This window comes from Thamnophis elegans, chromosome 15, assembly GCF_009769535.1.
Source record: "Thamnophis elegans isolate rThaEle1 chromosome 15, rThaEle1.pri, whole genome shotgun sequence".
Lineage (NCBI taxonomy): Eukaryota > Metazoa > Chordata > Lepidosauria > Squamata > Colubridae > Thamnophis > Thamnophis elegans.
The window spans coordinates 46335083-46359584 of NC_045555.1; the positions used below are offsets into that span (position 1 = coordinate 46335083).

The 24502-nt window shown below is 45.0% G+C and overlaps 1 protein-coding gene across 1 annotated transcript; it reads right to left on the reverse strand.

Annotated features, from left to right (window-relative positions):
• Positions 1-1680: 1680 nt before the first annotated feature.
• Positions 1681-23683, reverse strand: LOC116518363 (cytochrome P450 26A1). Its single transcript, XM_032231697.1, has 7 exons — positions 23492-23683; positions 23152-23376; positions 16820-17116; positions 15689-15838; positions 11754-11888; positions 9773-9925; positions 1681-2016 (listed from the first exon to the last, which is right to left on the reverse strand). Exons 1-7 carry the CDS (start codon positions 23681-23683, stop codon positions 1681-1683), a joined length of 1488 nt encoding a protein of 495 aa, XP_032087588.1.
• Between the last annotated feature and the right edge of the window lie 819 nt (positions 23684-24502).

Here is a 24502-nt window from a genome sequence, read left to right on the forward strand (position 1 = left end):
CGGCTCGGCCCCCTTGCCCTCACCTGCCTGGCCGCTGGTGGGCTCCGCTTCAATGGGGCGGCTACTGGGAGCGGCCGCGTCTCTCGCCCGACTGCCGGTGCCGGGAACGTGGGCGGGCTCCCCAACTGCCGCGGCGCTGGAACGATCTTAACCAATACATTTTTATGTTTGCTTATTAGTCATCTGCGTAGAATTTCTCCTTATTTTCGGTGTTTTAGTGTTCACTGTTTTTAGAATAGTGCAATTTTAATTTTGCTAACAATTTGAATGGAGGCCCCTCTTGATCTTGAGGCCCTAGGCTGAAGCCTAGATAGCCTATAGGAAGATCCAGCCCTGGATATCATTGATGCAGAAGATTTCCATTCTATACATGAATGCTTCAATTACAGAAAGCAAGCTGGTCCAAGTTTTGGCTTCTATTGGGGTTATCTATGAAGAATTCATATCAGAGGTAACCCAAACGGAATCTGTCTTCTAATGTATTTTTTTTCCTCAAGGATACAACAGGGCAATACCCTTGATCTCGTTAATGGCAGATTCGCGGCCATAGATGATTTGCTGTCAAGAATTAGTCAAGTGCAATTCTACATATCATACTAATCCCATGGCTTGTTTGAAGACTGGCTGAATGCAACGTGTGCATTGTGTGCATGATACTAAATAGATTGGCTCATATATCACCTTATAGCAATAGCAATAGCAGTTAGACTTATATATCGCTTCATAGGGCTTTCAGCCCTCTCTAAGCGGTTTACAGAGTCAGCAACTTGCCCCCAACAATCCGGGTCCTCATTTCACCCACCTCGGAAGGATGGAAGGCTGAGTCAACCCTGAGCCGGTGAGATTTGAACAGCCGAACTGCAGATAGCAGTCAGCTGAAGTGGCCTGCAGTACTGCACCCTAACCACTGCGCCACCTCGGCTCGACCCTAAATCCAAAATGTTTCATTATGACTTATTATGATTCATGAACCCTATCCATGGAGCTGTAACAAATTGAATGATACAAATATTACCCATTTTCACTTTCTGGAAAGTATTGGAATATTTCTTTTATCATTCTTAAATTGATTATAGAAATATTGAGAGCATCGTCTCTTGAAGATGTTTTTAGAAAAAACAGTGTACAAAAAAAAAGGAGTTGGAAGACTTCATATATTCTAGAGTGAAACATTCATCTATTTTGTCATTGACCCACCTCGGAAGGATGGAAGGCTGAGTCAACCTTGAGCCGGTGAGATTTGAACCGCCGAACTGCAGAACTAGCAGTCAGCTGAAGTAGCCTGCAGTGCTGCATTTCACCACTGCGCCACCTCGTCTCATGCTGAGACTGCTTCATGATTGCAATGGTCTCTAAATGCGAGCAATATTAAGTCTTCAGAACTGTGCTTAAACATGCCCAGTTCCTCCACTATTTCCCCATAATTACTTACAAAAAGTTTCGAATAGGTTCCTTAAATAAAACTTTTATTTTTATAGAAATAAAATTTATCCAGTTATGAACCCCAAGGATCCCTTGCTTTAAAAAAAAACAAAACCTAAGTTTAATATAAGAAACATTTTTAAAAGAACCCTTTATAAATAGCTATTACAACTTCATATAAAGTTAATTGTACAACATGGAGCGCGAGACATTACAGAAAGCCCACTGTGCAAACTTTAAAAATGGAATTCCTTCGTCTCAACCTTTGAAGGTGGTAAACTTTGCGGGAAGATCGTCTGCTGGGTAAACGGTTGGGCCCGTCTTCATTATCGGAGGCCCGTTTAAAAGCTGCCAATCACAGTTCCGGGCCAACTCCACTGTGAAGACTTTGAGAAGAAGTTTGGCGAACTCTTTGCCCACACAGCTTCTCAAGCCTCCTCCGAAAGGAATGAAGCTAAACCGGGACGCGTCTTCCGGGAAAGGAGCCATGAAACGGTCAGGGTTGAATTCTTCCTTGTTGGTGAAGAGCTCGGCAACGTTGTGAGTGTCGCTGATGCTGTATATGACGTTCCAGCCTTTTGGAATCTGGTACCCCTATAAGAAGAAAGACAAATGGTGACACAAACCAGCGTTATAGGCATTTGCTGCGTAGAACCAACCTGGGCTGACCCAGCTCCCCAAACACCACAAACCCTCTGTAGTTGAAGCTAGCAGTGGTGGGGCTTCCATCCCAAGGACCGGCCCATAGATTTCCACTGCTCTCCTCTCCTCTGCCACATCTATTCATCTCCATCCCCTGCCTTTTATCCCCAGAGCTAAGGTGTGGCTTCGCTAGCAGTGGTGGGGCTTCCGTCCCAAGGACCGGCCCATAGATTTCCACTGCTCTCCTCTCCTCTGACACATCTATTTATCTCCATCCCCTGCCTTTTATCCCCAGAGTTAGGGTGGGGCTTCGCTAGCAGCGGTTGGGGCTTCCGTCCCAAGGACCGGCCCATAGATTTCCACTGCTCTCCTCTCCTCTGACACATCTATTCATCTCCACCCCCTGCCTTTTATCCCCAGAGCTAGGGTGGGGCTTCGCTAGCAGTGGTGGGGCTTCCGTCCCAAGGACCAGCCCATAGATTTCCACTGCTCTCCTCTCCTCTGACACATCTATTCATCTCCACCCCCTGCCTTTTATCTCCAGAGCTAGGGTGGGGCTTCGCTAGCAGCGGTGGGGCTTCCGTCCCAAGGACCGGCCCATAGATTTCCACTGCTCTCCTCTCCTCTGACACATCTATTCATCTCCACCGCCTGCCTTTTATCCCCAGAGATAGGGTGGGGCTTCGCTAGCAGTGGTGGGGCTTCCGTCCCAAGGACCAGCCCATAGATTTCCACTGCTCTCCTCTCCTCTGCCTTCTGCGCATCCGCATGTCAGGTATTGGGGACCCACCTGTTCCTCCTCTTCCTTATCAGCCACCTCCAGACCTGGGGGCTGTTGACTCTCCATCTGAGGGCTGAGGGATGGCCCAGGCTCTCTCTCTCTCTCTCTCTTTCTCTCTCTCTCTATGCCAGCTCCATCTCCCTCTTCCCCCTCGGGTTGCTTTGATGCTGACCCTGACTCCCACACCCCCTCTGATTTGGCTGCTGGAGGGACCGGTGGCTGACAGGCCACAACACAGCCATTTATTTATTTTTGCATAGAAAAAAAATGTTTATTTCCATTTTTATAGCATATAATCACATGTATACTATTACATAGTCAATATCATGTTGTATTATTAAGTAATTACATCAATTCATCTTACCATCATCTACCAAAGGGGGAAAAAAAACAGTTATTGGCTCTTCTGCTCTCCAGCCACCATATTTATATCTTATCCGACACTTTCTTCCCCCTCTCTCCTCCCCCTTTCTACATCCTTTCCTCCCTCCATCATTTTCTACTCTACTTCCCCTTCCTTTCTCCTTCTCCTCTCTCCCCTTACCACTCCTCCTTATACACCTCATCTTCCCCCCTCATCCCCTCTCCTGTCCCTCTCTTCCTCTCTTTCTTCTCTCCTCTGCTTCCCACTCTTCTACATCCTGTCTTCCCTCTATCATTTTCTACTCTACTTCCCCTTCCTTTCTCCTTCTCCTCTCTCCCCTTACCACTCCTCCTTATACACCTCATCTTCCCCCTTCACCCTCTCTGCTATCCCTCTCTTCCTATCTTTCTTCTCTCCTCTGCTTCCCACTCTTCTACATCCTGTCTTCCCTCCATCATCATTTTCTACTCTACTTCCTCTTCCTTTCTCCTTCTCCTCTCACCCCTTACCACTCCTCCTTATACACCTCACCTTCCCCCCTCACCCTCTCTCCTGTCCCTCTCTTCCTATCTATCTTCTCTCCTCTGCTTCCCACTCTTCTACATCCTGTCTTCCCTCCATCATCATTTTCTACTCTACTTCCCCTTCCTTTCTCCTTCTCCTCTCTCCCCTTACCACTCCTCCTTATACACCTCACCTTCCCCCCTCACCCTCTCTCCTGTCCCTCTCTTCCTATCTATCTTCTCTCCTCTGCTTCCCACTCTCCCTCTCATTCACTTGGTGTATTTCAGCTTCTGAGCAAACTCCCTTTTGTGTTGATGGTATTTATAATTCCATTTCAATGTACAAAAAAAAACAAAATATAGCATTATACATGTGGAATCATAATACCTTAAAATCCAACACCCCTCCTCCAACTTAGTAAACTCCTCTCCCTCCCCCAACCCCCCCAACCTTCCCCCCCTTTGACTTCCCAGAACCAATACAAGGTATAAATCTTTAACAAAAACAGTTCAAAATATACTTAAAGAGAAAGTAGAAAATTAATAACGTCTTTGAATTGAGCTTGGCTCCTCCTTGCTAGGCTAACTATAAACAATAACACAGCCATTTTTTACTAAATCCCCTGTCCATCACTGCTTCCTAAGTCCATCTGCATAACTGAGTAACAAGCAGTTAAAAGAACCACTATAAAGAAAGATGATTTACCTCGAACGAGAGGGCAATTCCGTCTAATTATCTACCTATTGCAGCTCAGGTAATTTTGAACATTTTATTTCCCCCAACACTTTATACCTTTGCAAAGCTCAAAGTTTACCCAAAGTTTACTGACCCCTGGCACTTACAAAGGGAAGGTCACTGGGGCAAAGACTGACATTCAGTGATTACTAAGGACAAGTTTGATGTGCAACAGCCTTCTGCAGCTTGGCTGAAAGGCCATGTTTTTTCTAATTTTATTTTATTTTTATTTTTATTACATAAACCACACATACACACAATAATAATAATTAAAAAAAAACAACACACACACAGAGAGACAAAAAAAAACCCATCATCACATACAGCATGTCATTTGGTTACAGGTGTTTTAACATTTATCATTCTTATACATTTATTATTTCATTTAATAGGTTATAATATACAGTTTGGGTTGCTTTGTTTACCATCCCTTCCTCCTGTTATAACACCACCTTATTTTCCCTTTCTTTTCTCCCTCCCTCCCTTCTCTACTTTCTTCCTTCCTCCTCTACCTTCCCTTCCTTCTTCCTGTACCTTTCTCCTCCTCCCGCTCTTCCTCTTTCCCTTCCTACCCTCTCTCCTCCTCTTCTCTCCCTTTCCATCCTCCTCTCCTTACCTCTTTCCTTTCCACCCTCTCTCCCTTCTCTACTTTCTTCCTTCCTCCTCTGCTTCCCCTTCCTTCTTCCTGTACCTTTCTCCTTTGCTCCTGCTCTTCCTCTTTCCCTTTTCTCTCCCTTCCATCCTCCTTTCCTTTCCCTTTCTCCCTCCCTCCCTTCTCTACTCTCCTCCTTCCTCCTCTCCTTCCCCTTCCTTCTTCCCGTACCTTTCTCCTACTCCTGCTCTTCCTCTTCCCCTTTCTACCCTCTCTCCCTCCTCTTTCTCTCCATTCCATCCTCCTCTCCTTACCTCTTTCTTCTTTCCCCCGTCTTCCTTTCACTCTCTCCTCCCCTCTCCCTTTATTTTTCCTATTGTTGTTGGTGTGTCTATTTTAAATCTCAGTTTATGTTTCCTTGGGATGGTATTTCCGCCAACCCAGACATAATTTAGTATCATTTCTTATTCCCTTACTTTTGCTAACCTGTCCTAACTATACTTCCCCACATACACACACTCTGTATCTCTCTATTGTGTATATACTTATATATTTGATACACACAACAATAAAAGCAAAGGCCATGTTGACTGAGGGAATTCCAGAAACTGCAATTTCAGCATCGCAAGAGGGCACAAAGGAGAGACAGTTGCAGTCACTGGAGTCACGTGGGAAAGTGGCCATTTTGAACAAATGAACTTTACCACAAAGGCATTGAGAAGACATTCTATCTTAATAAGATACTAGAGCAATAGCAATAGCAGTAGACTTATATACCGCTTCATAGGGCTTTCAGCCCTCTCTAAGCGGTTTACAGAGAGTCAGCATATTGCCTCCAACAATCTGGGTCCTCATTTTACCCACCTCGGAAGGATGGAAGGCTGAGTCAACCCTGAGCCGGTGAGATTTGAACCGCTGAACTGCTGATCTAGCAGTAGCCTGCAGTGCTGCATTTAACCACTGCGCCATCTCGGCTCTCATCAACGACTTCTTGTCATATAGATCTAAGTCTCCAGGCTATACACAAACCCACCAAGAATGACTCATTCATACAACCGAGCTTCTTTTTGCGGTTATTCTTCTGAATTGATTACTTGCTGAGAGATAGACATAATTTCAAGAATTACTACCTAGACACATGCAACAAGCATTTAGGACCTACTAAGTACAAGTCCAAATCTTCTGCTCAGAGATGAATTCCTGGTTCAGAAGGAGGTGATACCACATCCAACATGCATATATCTGTGTGTATGTATATAATTATACCTAATGTTAACACCCCATTAAGCCACCTATTTCTTTATTCTTCTTCAGTGAATGGATTGCCAATGCAAGAATTTATTCTAAGACAACAAAACAAATTATGGAACCTCGTCAGTTATCAAACCAGTGGAGAAGCAAGTTTAAAGAATAAAAAAAAGTATTCTAATAGCAATAGCAGTTAGACTTATATACCGCTTCATAGGGCTTTCAGCCCTCTCTAAGCGGTTTACAGAGTCAGCATATCGCCCCCACAGTCTGGGTCCTCATTTCACCCACCTCGGAAGGATGGAAGGCTGAGTCAACCTTGAGCCGGTGAGATTTGAGCCGCTGAACTTCAGATAACAGTCAGCTGAAGTGGCCTGCAGTACTGTACCCTAACCACTGCGCCACCTCAGCTCTTTACCTAATATACCTAATGTTAACACCCCATTAAGCCACCTATTTCTTTATTCTCCTTCAATGAATGGATTACCAATGCAGAAATTTATTCTAACACAACAAAACAAATTATGGAACCTCGTCAGTTATCAAACCAGTGGAGAAGCAAGTTTAAAGAATTTTAAAAAAGTATTCTAATGCCTACTTAATGTCTGTGTGTGTGTGTGCTCATTGCAACACAGTATGATTTTCCTGAATATTTGTACTGCTTTCCATTTATGAAGTATATTTTTTGAAAGGCCCAAGAAATGTTTACTGTAGTACTCTATTAATTGTCCCTTCATTTACTTCCACAAGTATCGCAAGCCATGATATTCCAAACCACCATCTCTGCCAAAAATAACACTTGACTTGCCATCAGAATAGGAAAATTAGTTTTCAACAGATGCACTACCCTGGTGCACAATGGACTGTCGGAGGATTTGAGCATTTATTTTTATCGTGACCCGTCAAAACCGCGGTCCACTAAAGCGCGCCCGATCAAAGCGCATACGTGACGTCATCAGCAGCGCGACAAATAAAATTAAAAATAAATTAAATTAAAATTAAAATAAAATTAAAGCAAGCCGATTTACATAAAGGTAAGGGTTAGGTTTAGGGTTAGGGTTAGGGTTAGGTTAAGGGTTAGGGTTAGGGTTAGGGTTACGTTAAGCGTTAGGGTTAGGTTTAGGGTTAGGTTAAGGGTTAGTGTTAGGTTTAGCGTTAGGTTAAGGGTTAGGTTTAGGGTTAGGTTAAGGGTTAGGTTTAGGGTTAGGTTTAGGGTTAGGTTAAGGGTTAGTGTTAGGTTTAGCGTTAGGTTAAGGGTTAGGTTTAGGGATAGGTTTAGGGTTAGGTTAAGGGTTAGGTTTAGGGTTAGGTTTAGGGTTAGGTTTGGGGGGGTTAGGGTAAGGTTTTCGCGTTAATTTTAAATTTACCGCTCACAGCGTGCCGTTTTCGTCGCGCTGTGATGACGTCACGTACGCGCTTTCGTCGAGCGCGCTTTAGTCTACCGCGGTTTTGTGGTGGAACCATTTTTATTATAGCAGCAAGGGGCATTTATTGCTCAATGGATTTAATACCTCCTCTTGTCCTTCGATAATGATATAGTCAGCTTAGTTAATAACATTCTTAGTTATGAGCCTAAACACTACAAGTGTGCATAAAACAGACGGACGTGTTTAATCTTGTGTCCTGGAAATTTGACTGAACCATTTCAGATTAGCCATAATTCAGCACAACTGAAAGATAAATTCAGTTCAGATTCTTCGAGCAAAACAAAATACTGAAAGCAAAATACTATATATGGACAGAATACTGTGCATTTCCTTCTCTCCTTTCACCAGACCGAAGCCCTAAATTTTCCCAGTGTTTTTCCTCGGTTCCACCACAAAACCGCGGTGGAATAAAGCGCGCTCGACGAAAGCGCGTACGTGACGTCATCACAGCGCGACGAAAACATCGCGCTGTGAGCGGTAAATTTAAAATTAAAGCGAAAACCTTACCCTAACCCCCCCAAACCTAACCCTAAACCTAACCCTAAACCTAACCCTTAACCTAACCCTTAACCTAACCCTAAACCTAACCCTTAACCTAACGCTAAACCTAACGCTAATCCTGAACCTAACCCTAAACCTAACCCTAACGCTTAACGTAACCCTAAACCTAACCCTAACCCTTAACCTAACCCTAACCCTAAACCTAATCCTTACCTTTATGTGAATCGGCTTGCTTTAATTTTATTTTAATTTAATTTATTTTTAATTTTTTTCGTCGCGCTGCTGATGACGTCACGTACGCGCTTTCGTCGGGCGCGCTTTATTCTACCGCGGTTTTGACGGGTCACGTTTTTCCTCACCTAAGCCATTGTTATTAATGGTGCAATGCTTATTCCCACTTTTTTACAACCCAAGCATTTCTTCACAGAGCAAATCCATTCATGGACCATTTCATTCCACGCATGGACTGAAACATTTCAATCATCATCCTTTGGTTCAGGCCATGGATCAAGCAATTCCATACATAAAATGTTCAGGCAGAGAAGTATTGAAATATATTTTGAAAACTGTAAGTCTTCGAAATCATCGACCTTACAGAGGAGATGCATTTAGGAAGCCACGAACTTAAAGATTGTATGATAAAATGGGCTCAAAATATTGAAGAACCAATAAAGTTGGATACATGGGAAAGAATCTGGGTCAGAAATGTGAAATTTACACAAGCTCAAAATCTGAGAGAAAATTTTTACAAGATGTTCTATAGATGGCATTTAGATCCTAAAAAGTTGGCTTCTATGTATCCGAATGTACAGCCTAAATGTTGGAGGTGTGGTTCTCTCGATGCTACGTATTATCATATATGGTGGACCTGCCAAAAGGTTAAGGCATTCGGGATAAAAATATGGTGGATTATGCAAAATATCTTTAAAAGAAGGATAAAGTTTACTCTCCAGTTATTCTTACTAGGTATATGTACTGACTTTACAGTGGTAGAGACTAACTTGATTCTGCACCTAATAACGGCGGCAAGACTGTTGGTGGCGCAATACTGGAAGAAGGAAGACTTGCCTACAATCCAAGAATGGACATTGAAAGTCACAAACTTAGCCGAGATGGCTAAAATATCGGCATATCTTAAAGATCACTCAAATGAGAGATATAAACGAGACTGGAAAAAATGGATTGACTATATACAAAATAAATACGGGACCAAGAAATTCCAGTTAGCCTATGCTTAAGATCAGGAATGAATTAAATTGTTCAAAGTTAGCTTAGCAAGAAGAAGCTAAGATCAATGTAGAGATGTCATTAATTTCTTTATTTCTTTTTTCTCAATAGATTTTAGACTGTGTTTGTTAAAAATTCATACCGTGTACGGGTTCTGGGAAGTCGGGGGGGAGAAGGAAGGGGGTAGGGGGGTGGAGGGAGGGAGGGGCATACAAAAAAAATGTACTTTGATGTTTTAATGATTGAGGAATGATGAAATATTTGTGTGTTTTAAAAGAAATAAAACCTTTGGAAACAGGAAGCCACGAACTTCACGATCTCTTACTTACATTGAGCTCAAAAGTTTTGAGGGCTACCCTAAAACCTCCTGGAACTGGCGGGCTCAGCCGGATAGTCTCCTTGACCACACAGCCAGTGTATTTCAGCTGCTCCAGGACTTCCATTCCCAAAGGCTTCTCTTGACTGCAGTTGCCCAATAACCCCTGGAAGCAGAGCATACGTCGTGATAAATATTAAAAGAGATGTAAAACGGAGACCTATTTGACTAACAGAAATTACAAAAACATGCCGCATCTCTCAAACAGGTTATTCAGGGAGGAAGAAACCCTTGTAGACTAAACCGAAAATCCTCAGTGTTTTCTGTGCATAAACCTAGTTTAATTTACTTTTTCTTTTCTTTTCTTCAGCCTTCCTGCTATGTTGCATTTTCTCCTCGGGAGTTCAAAAGATTTTTGCTCATGTGGCTGGGTTTCCTGAAATATTGCAAAGTGTACATAACATGGATGTACACAGAAAAAAGGCCAAATACTATTTTGCCTAATTTGAAAACAGAGTAAAAATATTCCACATCAATTGCATAGGTTACTGCATTGTTCATAGTTACATCATTGGATTAAGCCATCCAATAGAAGATTTAATCAAAAATACTTGAATATATTTGTATGCATACACACAAAGATACAGTCCATTTTCTTACCGTTTTTGAAGCTGGAAACGCATGAGAACTGTAATTGTAAGCCCTAAATATGGGGAGGTTATGTTTTTAAAAGCACAAAGAAATCACAGCTCTGCATGCCACATGATCGTAATAATCAATTTGCAATTTCCCTCTAAAGATTTAACTGTGACCCTCAGCCAATGAAAAGTAGCCATCTTGAGCCGAGGTGGCGCAGTGGTTAGAGTGCAGTACTGCAGGCCACTTCAGCTGACTGCTATCTGCAGTTCGGAGGTTCAAATCTCACCGGCTCAAGGTTGACTCAGCCTTCCATCCTTCCGAGGTGGGTGAAATGAGGACCCAGACTGTGGGGACGATATATGCTGACTCTGTAAACCGCTTAGAGAGGGCTGAAAGCCCTATGAAGCGGTATATAAGTCTAACTGCTATTGCTATCTTTGAGGAATAACAATATCTGGACTGATTCAATCCATGATTAAAATCAATTAAAAGGCTACAGCTACCCACTACCGAGACCTGTCCTTTTTAGGCTAGGTCATTCTGACGTTAGAACATCATCTGTCGGCTGTGACCAGGGGGGCCTTTGCCCAGGTTCGCCTGGTGCACCAGTTGCAGCCCTATCTGGACCGGGAGGCACTCCAAATGGTCACTCACGCCCTCGTCACCTCTAGGCTCGATTACTGTAATGCGCTCTACATGGGGCTGCCCCTGAAAAGTGTTCGGAGACTACAGTTGGTCCAGAATGCAGCTGTGCGAGCGATATCGGGTGTACCTAGATACACCCACATTACACCCATCCTCCGCGAGCTGCACTGGCTTCCTATTGGTCTCCGAACGTGCTTCAAGGTGCTAGTCATTACTTTTAAAGCCCTACATGGCTTGGGACCTGGCTACCTGAGAGACCGCCTCCTGCCACATACCTCCCAACGACCGATAAGATCTCACAGGTTGGACCTTCTCCGGGTGCCATCGACCGGACAATGCCGGCTGGCGACCCCTCGGGGGAGAGCCTTCTCTGTAGCTGTTCCGGCCCTGTGGAATGATCTACCCGTAGAGATCCGGACCCTCCCCACTCTCTCGGCCTTCCGAAAAGCCACTAAAACCTGGCTATTCCGGCAGGCCTGGGGCTGTTGACTTCATGAACAATGTCCAGCCCCACCTAGATGGAATGTATGGTGTGTTGTTTTTTTTTAATTTGTTTCTTTTTTATTTTTAACTTTTTAACTTTTTATCTTGTTTCTGTAAGCCGCCCGGAGTCCTACAGGATTGGGGCGGCATATAAATTTATTAAATTACTAATTCTCCTCCGTGCCCCTGTCCAAGCTGCTCACCTAGACCTTGAAAGCAAAACCCACCTTCTCTTGCAATTCCTTTCTCACTTTTTGTAGCACTTGAGGATGAAGGCTGAGGTAGATAAGCAAGGATGTAGCTGCACTAGCTGTGGTCTCATGCCCACCAAAGAGAAGTTCAGTTGCCGATTCCTTTAGTTCCTTTAAGAGGAAGGAGAAAAAAATAATCAGGTTGTATTTTGCATGACAACATATTTTCGAGTCAAGTTCTGCATGCAGATACTGAGAGCCATACCCCTAGGTCTGCATGCAGAAATGTTTGGTTGGAAGAGTCCTAATGCTGATGGTCCTTTTCTTTAGATTGGCATCACCCATTCCTCCTTTCCATCCAGGAACGTCCATAAACTTCCTTCCCATCATGGCTTCCCCTTTCTCCAAAAGCCTTTCGTGGCTGATGCAGGTATCTTCTTCCTATTCTCAACCAGCCACATGTTGTCCCTCAATCAGAAAAACGAAATGCACAGGCACAGTATAGGTGGTACCTTGCTCAACAGTAGCAACTGTGAGAGGGATCTTGGAGTCCTAGTGGACGACCATTAAAATAGGAGCCAGCCGTGTGCAGCAGCTGCCAAAAAAGCCAACACAGTTCTAGGCTGCATCAACAGAGGGATAGAATCAAGATCACGTGAAGTGTTAATACCACTTTAGAATGTCTTGGTAAGGCCACACTTGGAATATGCATTCAGTTTTGGTCGCCACGATGTAAAAAAGATATTGAGATTCTAGAAAGAGTGCAGAGAAGAGCAACAAAGATTATTAGGGGACTGGAGACTAAAACATATGAAGAACGGTTGCAGGAACTGGGAATGTCTAGTTTAATAGAAAGAAGGACCAGGGGAGACATGATAGCCGTGTTCCAATATCTCAGGGGTTGCCACAAAGAAGGGGGAGTCAAGCTATTCTTCAACGCACCTGAGGGTAGAACAAAGTTATTACTATTAAGGAAGGTACCACCTACACTATACTTGCATTTCGTTTTTCGTGCCTAAATGTAGAACCTTAGACTTTTCGCTATTGAATTTCATTTTATTAGATAGTGCCCAATGTTCAAGTTTGTCAAGATCTTTCTGTATCTTAAGCCTATCTTCTGGAGTGTTGGCTATTCCTGCCAGCTTGGTGTCATCTGCAAATTTGATGAATTCCCCATTTATTCCGTCATCCAAATCATTGATGAAGATGTTGAAGAGTCCTGGGCCTAAAACAGAGCCTTGGGGTCCCCCACTGCATACTTCCCTCCATGTAGATGCAGTTCCATTGAGGATTATACATTGAGTGTGATTGGTCAGCCAGTTACGAATCCATCTGGTGGTTATGCTGTCCAACCCACATTCTTCTACTTTATCTAGTAGTAGGTTATGGTCTACCTTATCAAATGCCTTACTGAAGTCCAAGTAAACTATATCGACGGCATTCCTCTGGTCCATTAACTTTGTCACTTTGTCAAAGAATGCAATAAGATTAGTCTGGCATGATCTGTTTTTGACAAACCCATGTTGGCTTTTGGCTATTACTTTGTTTACTTCTAGGTGTTCGTTAATTCGTTGCTTGATTATCTTTTCCAGAATCTTTCCTGGTATTGAGGTCAGGCTGATAGGTCTGTAGTTTCCTGGATCTATTTTGTTTCCTTTTTTAAAGATGGGAACCACATCAGCTCTTTTCCAGTCCTCTGGCAAGTTCCCCAGTGCTCCAGGATCTCTGAAAGATATAGTTCAGTGGTCCTGAGATTTCATCTGCCAGTTCCTTCAGAACCCTGGGGTGTAATCCATCCGGTCCTGGTGATTTGAACTCGTCTAGGGTAGACAGGTGCTCACTTACCATTTTTTCCCCTATTTCAATTTGTGTTCCTAATCTGATTTTTGTGGTGCTGCTTTTGATAGGCTGGACTGTTTTATCCCTTTGTGTAAAGACAGATGCAAAAAATGAGGTAAATAGTTCTGCTTTCTCCCTGTTGCTTGTCACCTTCTTGCCACTTTCTCCCAGCAATAGACCAAGTGTTTCCTTAACTTTTTTCTTGTTCTTGCTTGTCAGGTTACAAAAGGTGATCACATGACCCCCCCAGGACACAGCAACCATCGTAAGTATGAACTAATTGCCAAGAACTCAAATTTTCAAATCATGTGACCAGGGGGAAGCTCCAATGGTTGTGTGAAAGAAAACAGTCATAAGTAACTTTTTTCAACGTTGTTGTAACTTTGGATTGTTGCTAAGCAAACTTGTTGTAAGTCAAGAATTGCCTGTACACCCTTGTTTATAGGAAAGAACTACAAATAAGGACATTTTCTCCTGCAACCCATTTCCCGCATTCTCTTATACACTTCAACATCGTGACCCTTCAAAACCGCGCTCGACTAAACCACACCCGATTAAACCGCGTCGCTGACGTCATCAACAGGGCGACAACAGCCAGCGCGGAGAAAGAAGGGCGCTTTAAATAGCGCTTTGAAAGCAAGCCGATTCAACTTAAGGTAAGGGTTAGGTTTAGGGTTAGCTTTAGAGTTAGGTTTAGGGTTAGGTTAAGGGTTAGGATTAGGTTTAGGGTTAGGTTAAGGGTTAGGTTTAGGTTTAGGTTTAGGGTTAAGGGTTAGGTTTAGGGTTAGGTTTAGGGGCGTTAGGTTTAGGTTTAGGGGTTAATTTTAGGTTTGGGGTTTACAGCGTGCTTCTGTCTCCGCGCTGTTGTTGCCCTGTTGATGACGTCAGCGACGCGGTTTAGTCGGGCGCGGTTTAGTCGAGCGCGGTTTTGTGGTGGAACCCTTCAACATTTGCCATTGCTAGTTTAAAAAATGGAGAGATCGATGTACTTAACCCTTGAGCTCCCTTAAAGAGAAGATTGCTTAAAGGTTGGTGATGAGGTAGCAACTCCCATAGAGAAGTTTAAATCTAATAGCTACATTCTCATGAAATTTCATGCTGGTTCTTTCTGCGATATAAATGATCCACTTATATCTAAGGGCTGCTAGTTCTCAGTCTGGCTTTCCTGCATTCAGCATACTGCAGCCAAATAATTGCACGAACTATTCCTTAATTATCAATTCTTACTAAAAGGCGAAAGATTGATACGATCTGAAGCTATTTTTGTTAGGTATAATTACTGACTGTACAGCAGTAGAGGTTAACTTGATTTTGCACTTGATAACTGCAGCTAGATTGTTGGTGGCGCAATACTGGAAGAAAGAAGATTTGCCTACTATCCAAGAACGGACATTGAAAGTCACAAACTTTGCAGAGATGGCTACAATATCTGCATATCTTAAGGACTATTCAAACGAGAGATATAAACGAGACTGGGGAAAAATGGATTGACTATATTCAAAATAAGTATGGGTCTAGGAAATTTCAGATAGCTTATGATTAAGATCAGAAATGATACAAATTGTTTATAGTTAGCCTAGCAAGAAGGAGCTAAACTCAATTCAAAGACGTTATTAATTTTTTACTTTTTCTTTAAGTATATTTTGAACTGTTTTTGTTAAAGATACCTTGTATTGGTTCTGGGAAGTCGGGGGGGGGAGGTTGGGGGGGGGAGGGGGAGGGAGCGGAGTTTACTAAGTTGGAGGAGGGGTGTTGGATTTTAAGGTATTATGATTGCACATGTATACTGCTATTTTTTTCTTTTTTATGTATATTGAAATAGAATTATAAATACCATCAACACAAAAGGGAGTTTGCTCAGAAGCTGAAATACACCAAGTGAATGAGAGGAAGAGTGGGAAGCAGAGGAGAGAAGAAAGATAGGAAGAGAGGGACAAGAGAGGGGGTGAGGGGGGAAGATGAGGTGTATAAGGAGGAGTGGTAAGGGGAGAGAGGAGAAGGAGAAAGGAAGAGGAAGTAGAGTAGAAAAGGATGGAGGGAAGACATGATGTAGAAGAGTGGGAAGCAGAGGAGAGAAGAAAGATAGGAAGATAGGACTTTGGAGACTTCCAGACAGGTGATGAGAGACTCACCTGCATGTTAAGCTGCTCCCCCCTGCTTTGGGTCTGCTCTATCAACAGCTGCAACACATCTTTATAGCCATTGGAAGGCTCCTTCTCAGCCAGTTTCACTCGGATGATCTCCTCGATTTTGGCGTGGATGACATTCCGGGCTTTCAAACCCTGGAAACAGAGCAAGGATTGTTTGAGTCTTTTAAGATAGACGGTATTCATAGCAATAGCAATAGCAGTTAGACTTATATACCGCTTCCTAGGGCTTTCAGCCCTCTCTAAGCGGTTTACAGAGTCAGCATATCGCCCCCAACAACAATCCGGGTCCTCATTTTACCCACCTCGGAAGGATGGAAGGCTGAGTCAACCTTGAGCCGGTGAGATTTGAACAGCCAAACTGCAGTCAGCTGAAGTAGCCTGCAGTGCTGCATTTTACCACTGCGCCACCTTGGCTCTATAATTCATGATCTGAGAAACACAACTTTTCCCTCTAAAGCAGGGGTGCCCATTTTCATTTCATTTCATTTCTTGAATTTATAGGCCGCCCAATCGCGGAGGACTCCGGACGGCTTACAGAAATGCAAAATATTTTTAAAAAGGGATTAAAACAATAAGAAACAACAAGATTAAGAAGAAACACAACATGCGCCCAGTCAAAGGGGGGGGGCTGGACCTCAATCCAGAGGTCAACAGCCCCAGGCCTGCCGGAAAAGCCAGGTTTTGATAGCTTTACGGAAGGCCATGAGAGTGGGTAGGGCCCGGATCTCTGGGGGTAACTCGTTCCACAGGGCCGAAGTGGCAACAGAGAAGGCCCTTCCCCGAGGGGTCACCAGCCGGCATTGTCCGGTCGACGGCACTCGGAGAAGGCCCAACCTGTGAGATCTTATCGGCCATTGGGAGGAATGGAGATTTTGGAGATTTTGAAGTATCCTTCCCCTGCCATGCCCACCAAGCCATGCCCACAAGCCACGCCCACAAGCCATGCCATGCCCACCAAGCCACACCCACAAGCCATGCCATGCCCACCAAGCCACACCCACCAAGCCACGCCCACAGAACCGGTAGTAAAAAAATTTGAACTTCACCACTGCCCTGCAGTATGTCTATCCCATTGCCTAAATTCGCAAATAGAGGCAGACTTCAGAACTTTACCTTATACAAGCCACTGAAAGGCATATAAATCGGCAGGGAGAAAAGGTTGCGGATCATCTCTTCAAAGGTGTCCACCAGCTGCTGCTCACTCTTGCAGCCGGCCTCACTGGGCTGGAATCCCAGTAGAATGCGCATTGCAATGCGGAACATGAGACGCTTCACTTCCGGGTATACCAATAGGCAAGAGCCACTAGCAGAGCTAGCCAAGAGCCATCGCTTCAAGCAAGCGCAAACCTCCTCCTGGATGACCGGGGTGTAATGCTCCAAGGCTTCACGGGAGAAAGCTTTCATAATGACCTGAAAATGGGGAAAAAAGGAGGTAATGTTTGGTCATAGTTTGGAGACAACAGATAATAGCAATAGCAGTTTGACTTATATACCGCTTCATAGGGCTTTCAGCCCTCTCTAAGCGGTTTACAGAGTCAGCATATCGCCCCCAACAATCCGGATCCTCATTTCACCCACCTCGGAAGGATGGAAGGCTGAGTCAACCTTGAGCCGGTGAGATTTGAACCGCTGAACTGCAGATAGCAGTCAGCTGAAGTGGCCTGAAGTACTGCACCCTAACCACTGCGCCACCTCGGCTCTTAAGATGTATTATTAAACCTGCCCAAAGTCTCCATTGGCTGAAGAGTGCTTGGTTCCCTTCATTTTTTTTAAAGTGGGACAATTTTAATGATTGGCGCAGTCCACTGAATATCCTGAGCACAATAAGTGTTTTATGGGGAGGCAATAAAAGTTGCAGTATGATTAGAGAAAAACCATCTGAATGCCCCTTCAGAATCCAAATGTCTCGAACAATGAAATTACAGCCCTGAGTTCTTATACTGAAATGAAAGTCCAGCTTTGAATTCAAGTAGGCTTCTTCCAAATCAATGCACCCAGCATAAAACTAGGTGTCTAAGGAAGACTTCAAGCAATGCAGTGTTGTCCTTCCCATGCCCCAAAGACCAATGATTTGTTTTGAGTTAAATCATTTGAATTTTTTTTTTTTAATCAGGAGTCCCCAAACTTGGCAACTTTAAGACTTGTGGACTTCAACTCCCACAATTCTCCAGCCAGCTGACTGGAGAATTCTGGGAGTTGATTGTCCACAAATCTTCGGTTGCCAAGTTAGAAGACCTCAGGGTTAGGATTAGGTTTAGGGTTAGGTTTAGGGTTAGGTTAAGGGTTAGGATTAGGATTAGGATTAGGTTTAGGTTTAGGGTTAGGTTAAGGGTTAGGTTTAGGTTTAGGTTAAGGGTTAGGTTTAGGGTTAGGGTTAGGTTAAGGGTTAGGTTTAGGGTTAGGTTAAGGGTTAGGATTAGGATTAGGTTTAGGGTTAGGTTAAGGGTTAGGATTAGGATTAGGATTAGGATGAGGATTAGGTTTAGGGTTAGGTTAAGGGTTAGGTTTAGGGTTAGGTTTAGGGTTAGGTTAAGGGTTAGGGTTAGGTTTAGGATTAGGTTTAGGGGGGTTAGGTTTAGGTTTAGGGGTTAATTTTAGGTTTAGATTTTACAGCGTGCTTCTGTCTCCGCGCTGTTGTCGCCCTGTTGATGATGTCAGCAACGCGGTTTAGTCGAGCGCAGTTTTGTGGTGGAACCAGAATACCTCTGTTCTAAATGATCTCCCATAGCTTAAGAGTAAGAGCAAAAACATGGATCTGGGCTTTTTATAGGGAATTCATTTCAGTTCAATCATTTCTGAGCCCAGAATCCAAATTCTGAACACATTTACTTATCTCAGAACTGCTTTAGTGCTCTTAGGTTCTGGGAGGTGGGAGATAGAATTGATCCTATATTTGTCCGTTTCTGTTTCCAGGACTTTTTCCATGGCTGAGGACTATTCCTCGAAACCGAGCTAAAAATGCTATCTTCTACTCTGTTCTATTATACTTTATTCTTTATAGTATTCATGTTGTTGTCATGGATTGGACCAGTGAGACTAAAACCAATTTCATTGTATATATGATGTACAACGACAGTAAAGGCTATACTATACTCTTTGAGCCAGGACAAAAAAAATCCAACATAAATTGAATTGTTCCTCTTACATAACACAAACACACACACACACAAAATCCCCAATCTCTGTTCTGCCAAAGATATTAGGCTCGCAAATGGTGCTTATCCTTACATACCTCCTTACATATCCCCCCTTCCAATAGGAAGAGGGATGGGTGGATTTCTACCAATGGGGAAAAGGACCTACCAATCACTGTCTCTATAGTAGCATGGCCTTCATTTAAGTTGGCTGTTTTGAGTGATGGGAACTTTTAAGCCAAAATGGACATGGAGAACAGTGCCAAGTAGGCAGAGGGAGGAACTGCCCCACCCCGGCCTAAAACAGACAATAGGAGCTAGATAGGACCCAAGTTCTTGTAAGTACCCTCAACCATACAGATCAGCAAAGCCATGCCAGATTGAATATAAGATATAAGAGCCGGGGAGGGGGGGAGGCTGTGGGGGTTGAGGGGGAGGGATATGTTAAGCATATTGACATGTAGTGGAAATACACCAAGGAGAGGAGGAGTGGGAAACAGAAGGGAGAAGAAAGATGGGAAGAGAAGGATAGGAGAGTGGGTAAGGGGGGAAGATGAGGAGGATAAGGAGGAGTGGAATGAAGAGAGAGGAGAAGGAGAAAGGAAGGGGAAGTAGAGTAGGAAAGGATGATGGAGGGAAGAAAGGAGGTAGGAGAGAGGTAGAAAAAAGAGGTGTATGGAGAGCAGAAGAGCTATAATGGGTTTCTATTTTTCTGGGCATTGTTGACAAGAGGAACTGATGTAATTATTATTTCATACTATATGATACGGGTTATGTATAGTATACATGTGAGTGTGTGTTATGAGAATGAAAATGGAAATAAAAAATATTCATAAAAGATATAAGAGCCGAAGTGGCACAGTAGTTAAATCCAGCACTGCAGGCTACTTCAGCTGACTGCAGTTCAGCAGTTCGGCTGTTCAAATCTCACCGGCTCAAGGTTGACTCAGCCTTCCATCCTTCCGAGGTGGGTGAAATGAGGACCCGGATTGTTGTTGGGGGCAATATGCTGATTCTGTAAACCGCTTAGAGAGGGCTGAAAGCCCTATGAAGCGGTATATAAGTCTAACTGCTATTGCTATTGCTATAGAATCAATCACAAAAATTGCATTTGGGATAAGACGGAGGAAGTTACTTTAAAGTTCAAACTATCAAGGAATGACTTTAGATACGAGTTGGGGATGAGTTGAAGGTAATGTAACAAGGACGTTATGGAAGACAAGTTGCCAGGTGTGTGCGCAAAAAAATAGGACATTTTATCCATTCATTCCTGAGACATGATAAAACCAGCATAGGAAGCATTCCCCGTTGCCAGTCGTTATTCTACTTTCAATTCATCTTCAGTGCCAACACTTCTGATCACACCCGCAAAGATCAGCTGACCTCAGCCTTAAGATAGCAGGCCACAAAATCACCTTGAAACTCCAATGTGAAGCTGGCTGCAAGGGGGGGGAGGCCTCGACCAAAAAGGGTTTTGCCAGCCAGCAAGATCCGTAATCCCCCTGAATTAGAGGAAGAGTGGGAAGCAGAGGAGAGAAGAAAGATAGGAAGAGAGGGACAGGAGAGAAGGTAAGGGGGGGAGATGAGGTGTATAAGGAGGAGTGGTAAGGGGAGAGAGGAGAAGGAGAAAGGAAGGGGAAGAAGAGTAGAAAATGATGGAGGGAAGACAGGATGTAGAAGAGTGGGAAGCAGAGGAGAGAAGAAAGATAGGAAGAGAGGGACAGGAGAGAAGGTAAGGGGGGGAGATGAGGTGTATAAGGAGGAGTGGTAAGGGGAGAGAGGAGAAGGAGAAAGGAAGGGGAAGTAGAGTAGAAAATGATGGAGGGAAGAAAGGATGTAGAAGAGTGGGAAGCAGAGGAGAGAAGAAAGATAGGAAGAGAGGGATAGGAGAGAGGGTGAAGGGGGGAAGATGAGGTCTATAAGGAGGAGTGGTAAGGGGTGAGAGGAGAAGGAGAAAGGAAGGGGAAGTAGAGTAGAAAATGATGGAGGGAAGAAAGGATGTAGAAGAGTGGGAAGCAGAGGAGAGAAGAAAGGAAGAGAGGGATAGGAGAGAGGGGGAAGGGGGAAGATGAGGTGTATAAGGAGGAGTGGTAAGGGGAGAGAGGAGAAGGAGAAAGGAAGGGGAAGTAGACTAGAAAAGGATGATGGAGGGAAGAAAGGATGTAGAAAGGGGGAGGAGAGAGGGGGAAGAAAGTGTCGGATAAGGTATAAATATGGTGTATGGAGAGCAGAAGAGCCAATAACTGTTTTTCCCCCCCTTTGGTAGTTGATGGTAAGATGAATTGATGTAATTACTTAATAATATAACATGATATTGACTATGTAATAGTATACATCTGATTATGTGCTATGAAAAAGGAAAATAAAAAAATTTTCTAGGGAAAAAAAAAAGATCCGTAATCCCAACAATATCTTTGCAATGTTCACGTGACTAAATTGTTGACGAATGAAAGTTCTCAGAACCAGAATTTATCTGCCATCAGACAAGGACTCAAAAATTGCATCGCTAGAAGTGGACTAGAAAGGAACAAGGGCCAAGAAACTATTGTTTTAAAACTGACCCAGCTAGGAGAACGGGAGCAATTTTCCTCAACCAGAGCAGAGAAGGGCCAGTGTGGTCAAGATAAATACAGATCAGGACAAAACCTCCCTCTTTTGCAAATCTTCTACAACTAACCCCCAGTGAACACAGAAAGCAACTTTTTAATATCCCTGGACTGCACACCCTTCCTCTTTTTTTTGGCACACCTTCCAACCACTTGAAAGGAAAGGAAATACTTTGGAAAAGGGGAGGGGGATTTCATCATCAGCCTTAAGGTGTGGAGGGCCGGGGCGCCAACCCCTCTTTATGGCCTCTAGATTGCCCCCCCCCCTTGCTTCTGGAAAAGAGTTCTCAAAGGCATCGTTCATTTTATGGGAGCTTGTTTTATGGGGAAGGACCTTCCCCAGATGTGTTTTTAAGATCCTCCTTTGCTTTCCCTTCCCGTCTTCCTTTTACAAGGAGACTTGGGGGGGGGGGGTTTGCTCCGAAGCAGGCCCGTCCTCTGAATGGGGGGGGGGGCTTTTTTATCTTCTTCTTCTTTTGGCTAAAAAAGTTACAAGCTAAAAGACACAGGGCACAGATTAAAAAGTGGGGCTTAGCCGGTCTCCTTAAAACTTCATTCCACTTCAGGGTTTTCAGCTAAGACTTGGGTTCTTAGGTTGCCCAGCCACAAACACACACACACACACACATGCACACATAGACACAAATGCAAGCATGCATGTATATAAAGGTTTTCAGCTAAGACTCCTTACTTAGGTTGCCCCGCAACACATATTTTGTTCTAATATTTTTATTTTCCATTTTCATAACATACAATCACATGTATACTATTACATAGCCAATATCCTATTGTATTAAGTAGTAATTACATCAGTTCCTCTTGTCATCAACGCCCAGAAAGATAAAAACCCATTATTAGCTCTTCTGCTCTCCATACACCTCTTTCTTCTACCTCTCTCCTACCTCCTTTCTTCCCTCCATCATCCTTTTCTAGTCTACTTCCCCTCCTTTCTCCTTCTCCTCTCTCTTCATTCCACTCCTCCTTATCCTCCTCATCTTCCCCCCTTATCCTCTCTCCTATCCCTCTCTTCCCATCTTTCTTCTCTCCTCTGTTTCCCACTCTTCCTCTCTCCTATCCCTCTCTTCCCATCTTTCTTCTCTCCTCTGGTTCCCACTCTTCCTCTCTCCTATCCTTCTCTTCCTATCTTTCTTCTCTCCTCTGTTTCCCACTCTCCAGACACCATATTTATACCTTCTACGACACTTTCTTCCCCCTCTCTCCTCCCCCTTTCTACATCCTTTCTTCCCTCCATCATTTTCTACTCTTCTTCCCCTTCCTTTCCCCTTCTATTCTCTCCCCTTACCACTCCTCCTTATACACCTCGTCTTCCCCTTCACCCTCTCTGCTATCCCTCTCTTCCGATCTTTCTTCTCTCCTCTGTTTCCCACTCTTCCTCTCTCCTATCCCTCTCTTCCCATCTTTCTCCTCTCCTCTGTTTCCCACTCTTCCTCTCCTTGGTGTATTTCCGCTTCTGAGCAAACTCCATTCTATGTTGATGTATTTATGCTTCCATATCAATATACTTAACATATCACATACATACATGCATTCATCCAGATGCGCGCACCTCCTCTCTAACCATTAGGAATCCAGATCCCTAGCTTCCTCCGCCTTTAAGAGAGCCAGAGGCCGATCTCCTTTCCCCGCGTCCTAAACCCCCGGCCGGCAGGGCCAAAGGGCTGCTTGGCCACGCAACCCGCTTTACCTTCTTGCGATGCTTGTGCTGACCATCGTGCAGGTTGGAGAGGCAGCCGGAGCCCAGGATGATGCGCACCGAAGCCGGCCAGTGCACGGCGACGAGCCGGTGCTCGCCCAGGAGGATGTGCCGCACGTTCTCCACCCCCATCACCCGCACCGTCGGCCTCCCGAAGAGGTGCGTCTTGTAGACGTGGCCGTATTGCCGGCGCTTCATCGAGAGGAATTTCCGACGCTGGGAAGGGAAGGGAGCGGAGTGGAGCCCGGGCGCTTGGATCCGGGTCCCCGGGGGGGGGCTCCCCAACCGAGAGGGCGCGGGCTTCTCCCGCCGGCCGCCCTCCTCGCCTTACCTGCAGCACCAGCTGGAGCGTCTCCCCCAGGAAAGGCAGCCCCATGGTGCCCGGGGGCAGCGGCAGGGGGCAAGCGGGATCGCGGCCCCGCAGGCAGTAGAGGTGCCAGAGCTTCATGGAGGCCAGGCAGAGGAAGAGGGGCACCAGGACGAGGGTGCCCAGGGCGCTGGCCAGCAGGAAGGAGAAGCCCATGCTCCAGCGGCTCTCTCTCCTGGCTTCCACGGCTGGAGCGGAGGCAGCGGGAACCGGGGACTCGCCTTCCCTCTCGGCGAGCCACGGAGTGCAAGGGCTTAAGCCCCGCTCCGGGGACCCCTTTTATACCCATCCTGGCCCCCAGGTCGCTGCCCACTTTATCTTGGTCCGGACCATCAATTAGTTCATCCAAAGTTCAGCTTTAATTGCTGCTGGTGGTGGCCAGCAAGCTCCGCCCCGTCGTTTCCTCAACCCCGCCCCTCTCTGGCTCCAAGCCTTTGGAGAAGGGGTGGGGGGGGCGAGGGGTTGCGCCTTCCCGCCCCCTCCCCTTCAACCAAAGCCGCCGAGGTCTCCCGTCACTCGGGCCAGCCAAGAGCAGCTCCGGCCGATCCCCTCCTGGCCCTGGGATCGGGATCCCCCGCTAATTGGGGGGGGGGGGCGGATTCTCCTTCGGAAAAACGAAAGGCAATAGCAATAGGAGTTAGACTTATATACCGCTTCATAGGGCTTTCAGCCCTCTCTAAGCGGTTTACAGAGTCAGCATATCGCCCCCACAGTCTGGGTCCTCATTTCACCCACCTCGGAAGGATGGAAGGCTGAGTCAACCCTGAGCCGGTGAGATTTGAACCGCTGACCTGCTGAACTGCAGTCAGCTGAAGTAGCCTGCAGTGCTGCATTTAACCACTGAGTTGCGCAGCTCCGATCCCGAGGAGGCTGTTCTGGGATCCGACCTCTTCACACCTGGGGAGATCGTGCATCTCTCTCTCTCTCTCTCGCCTTCGGGCTGCGTGCAGGTGCGGCGCTTAGCTCGGCCGTTCC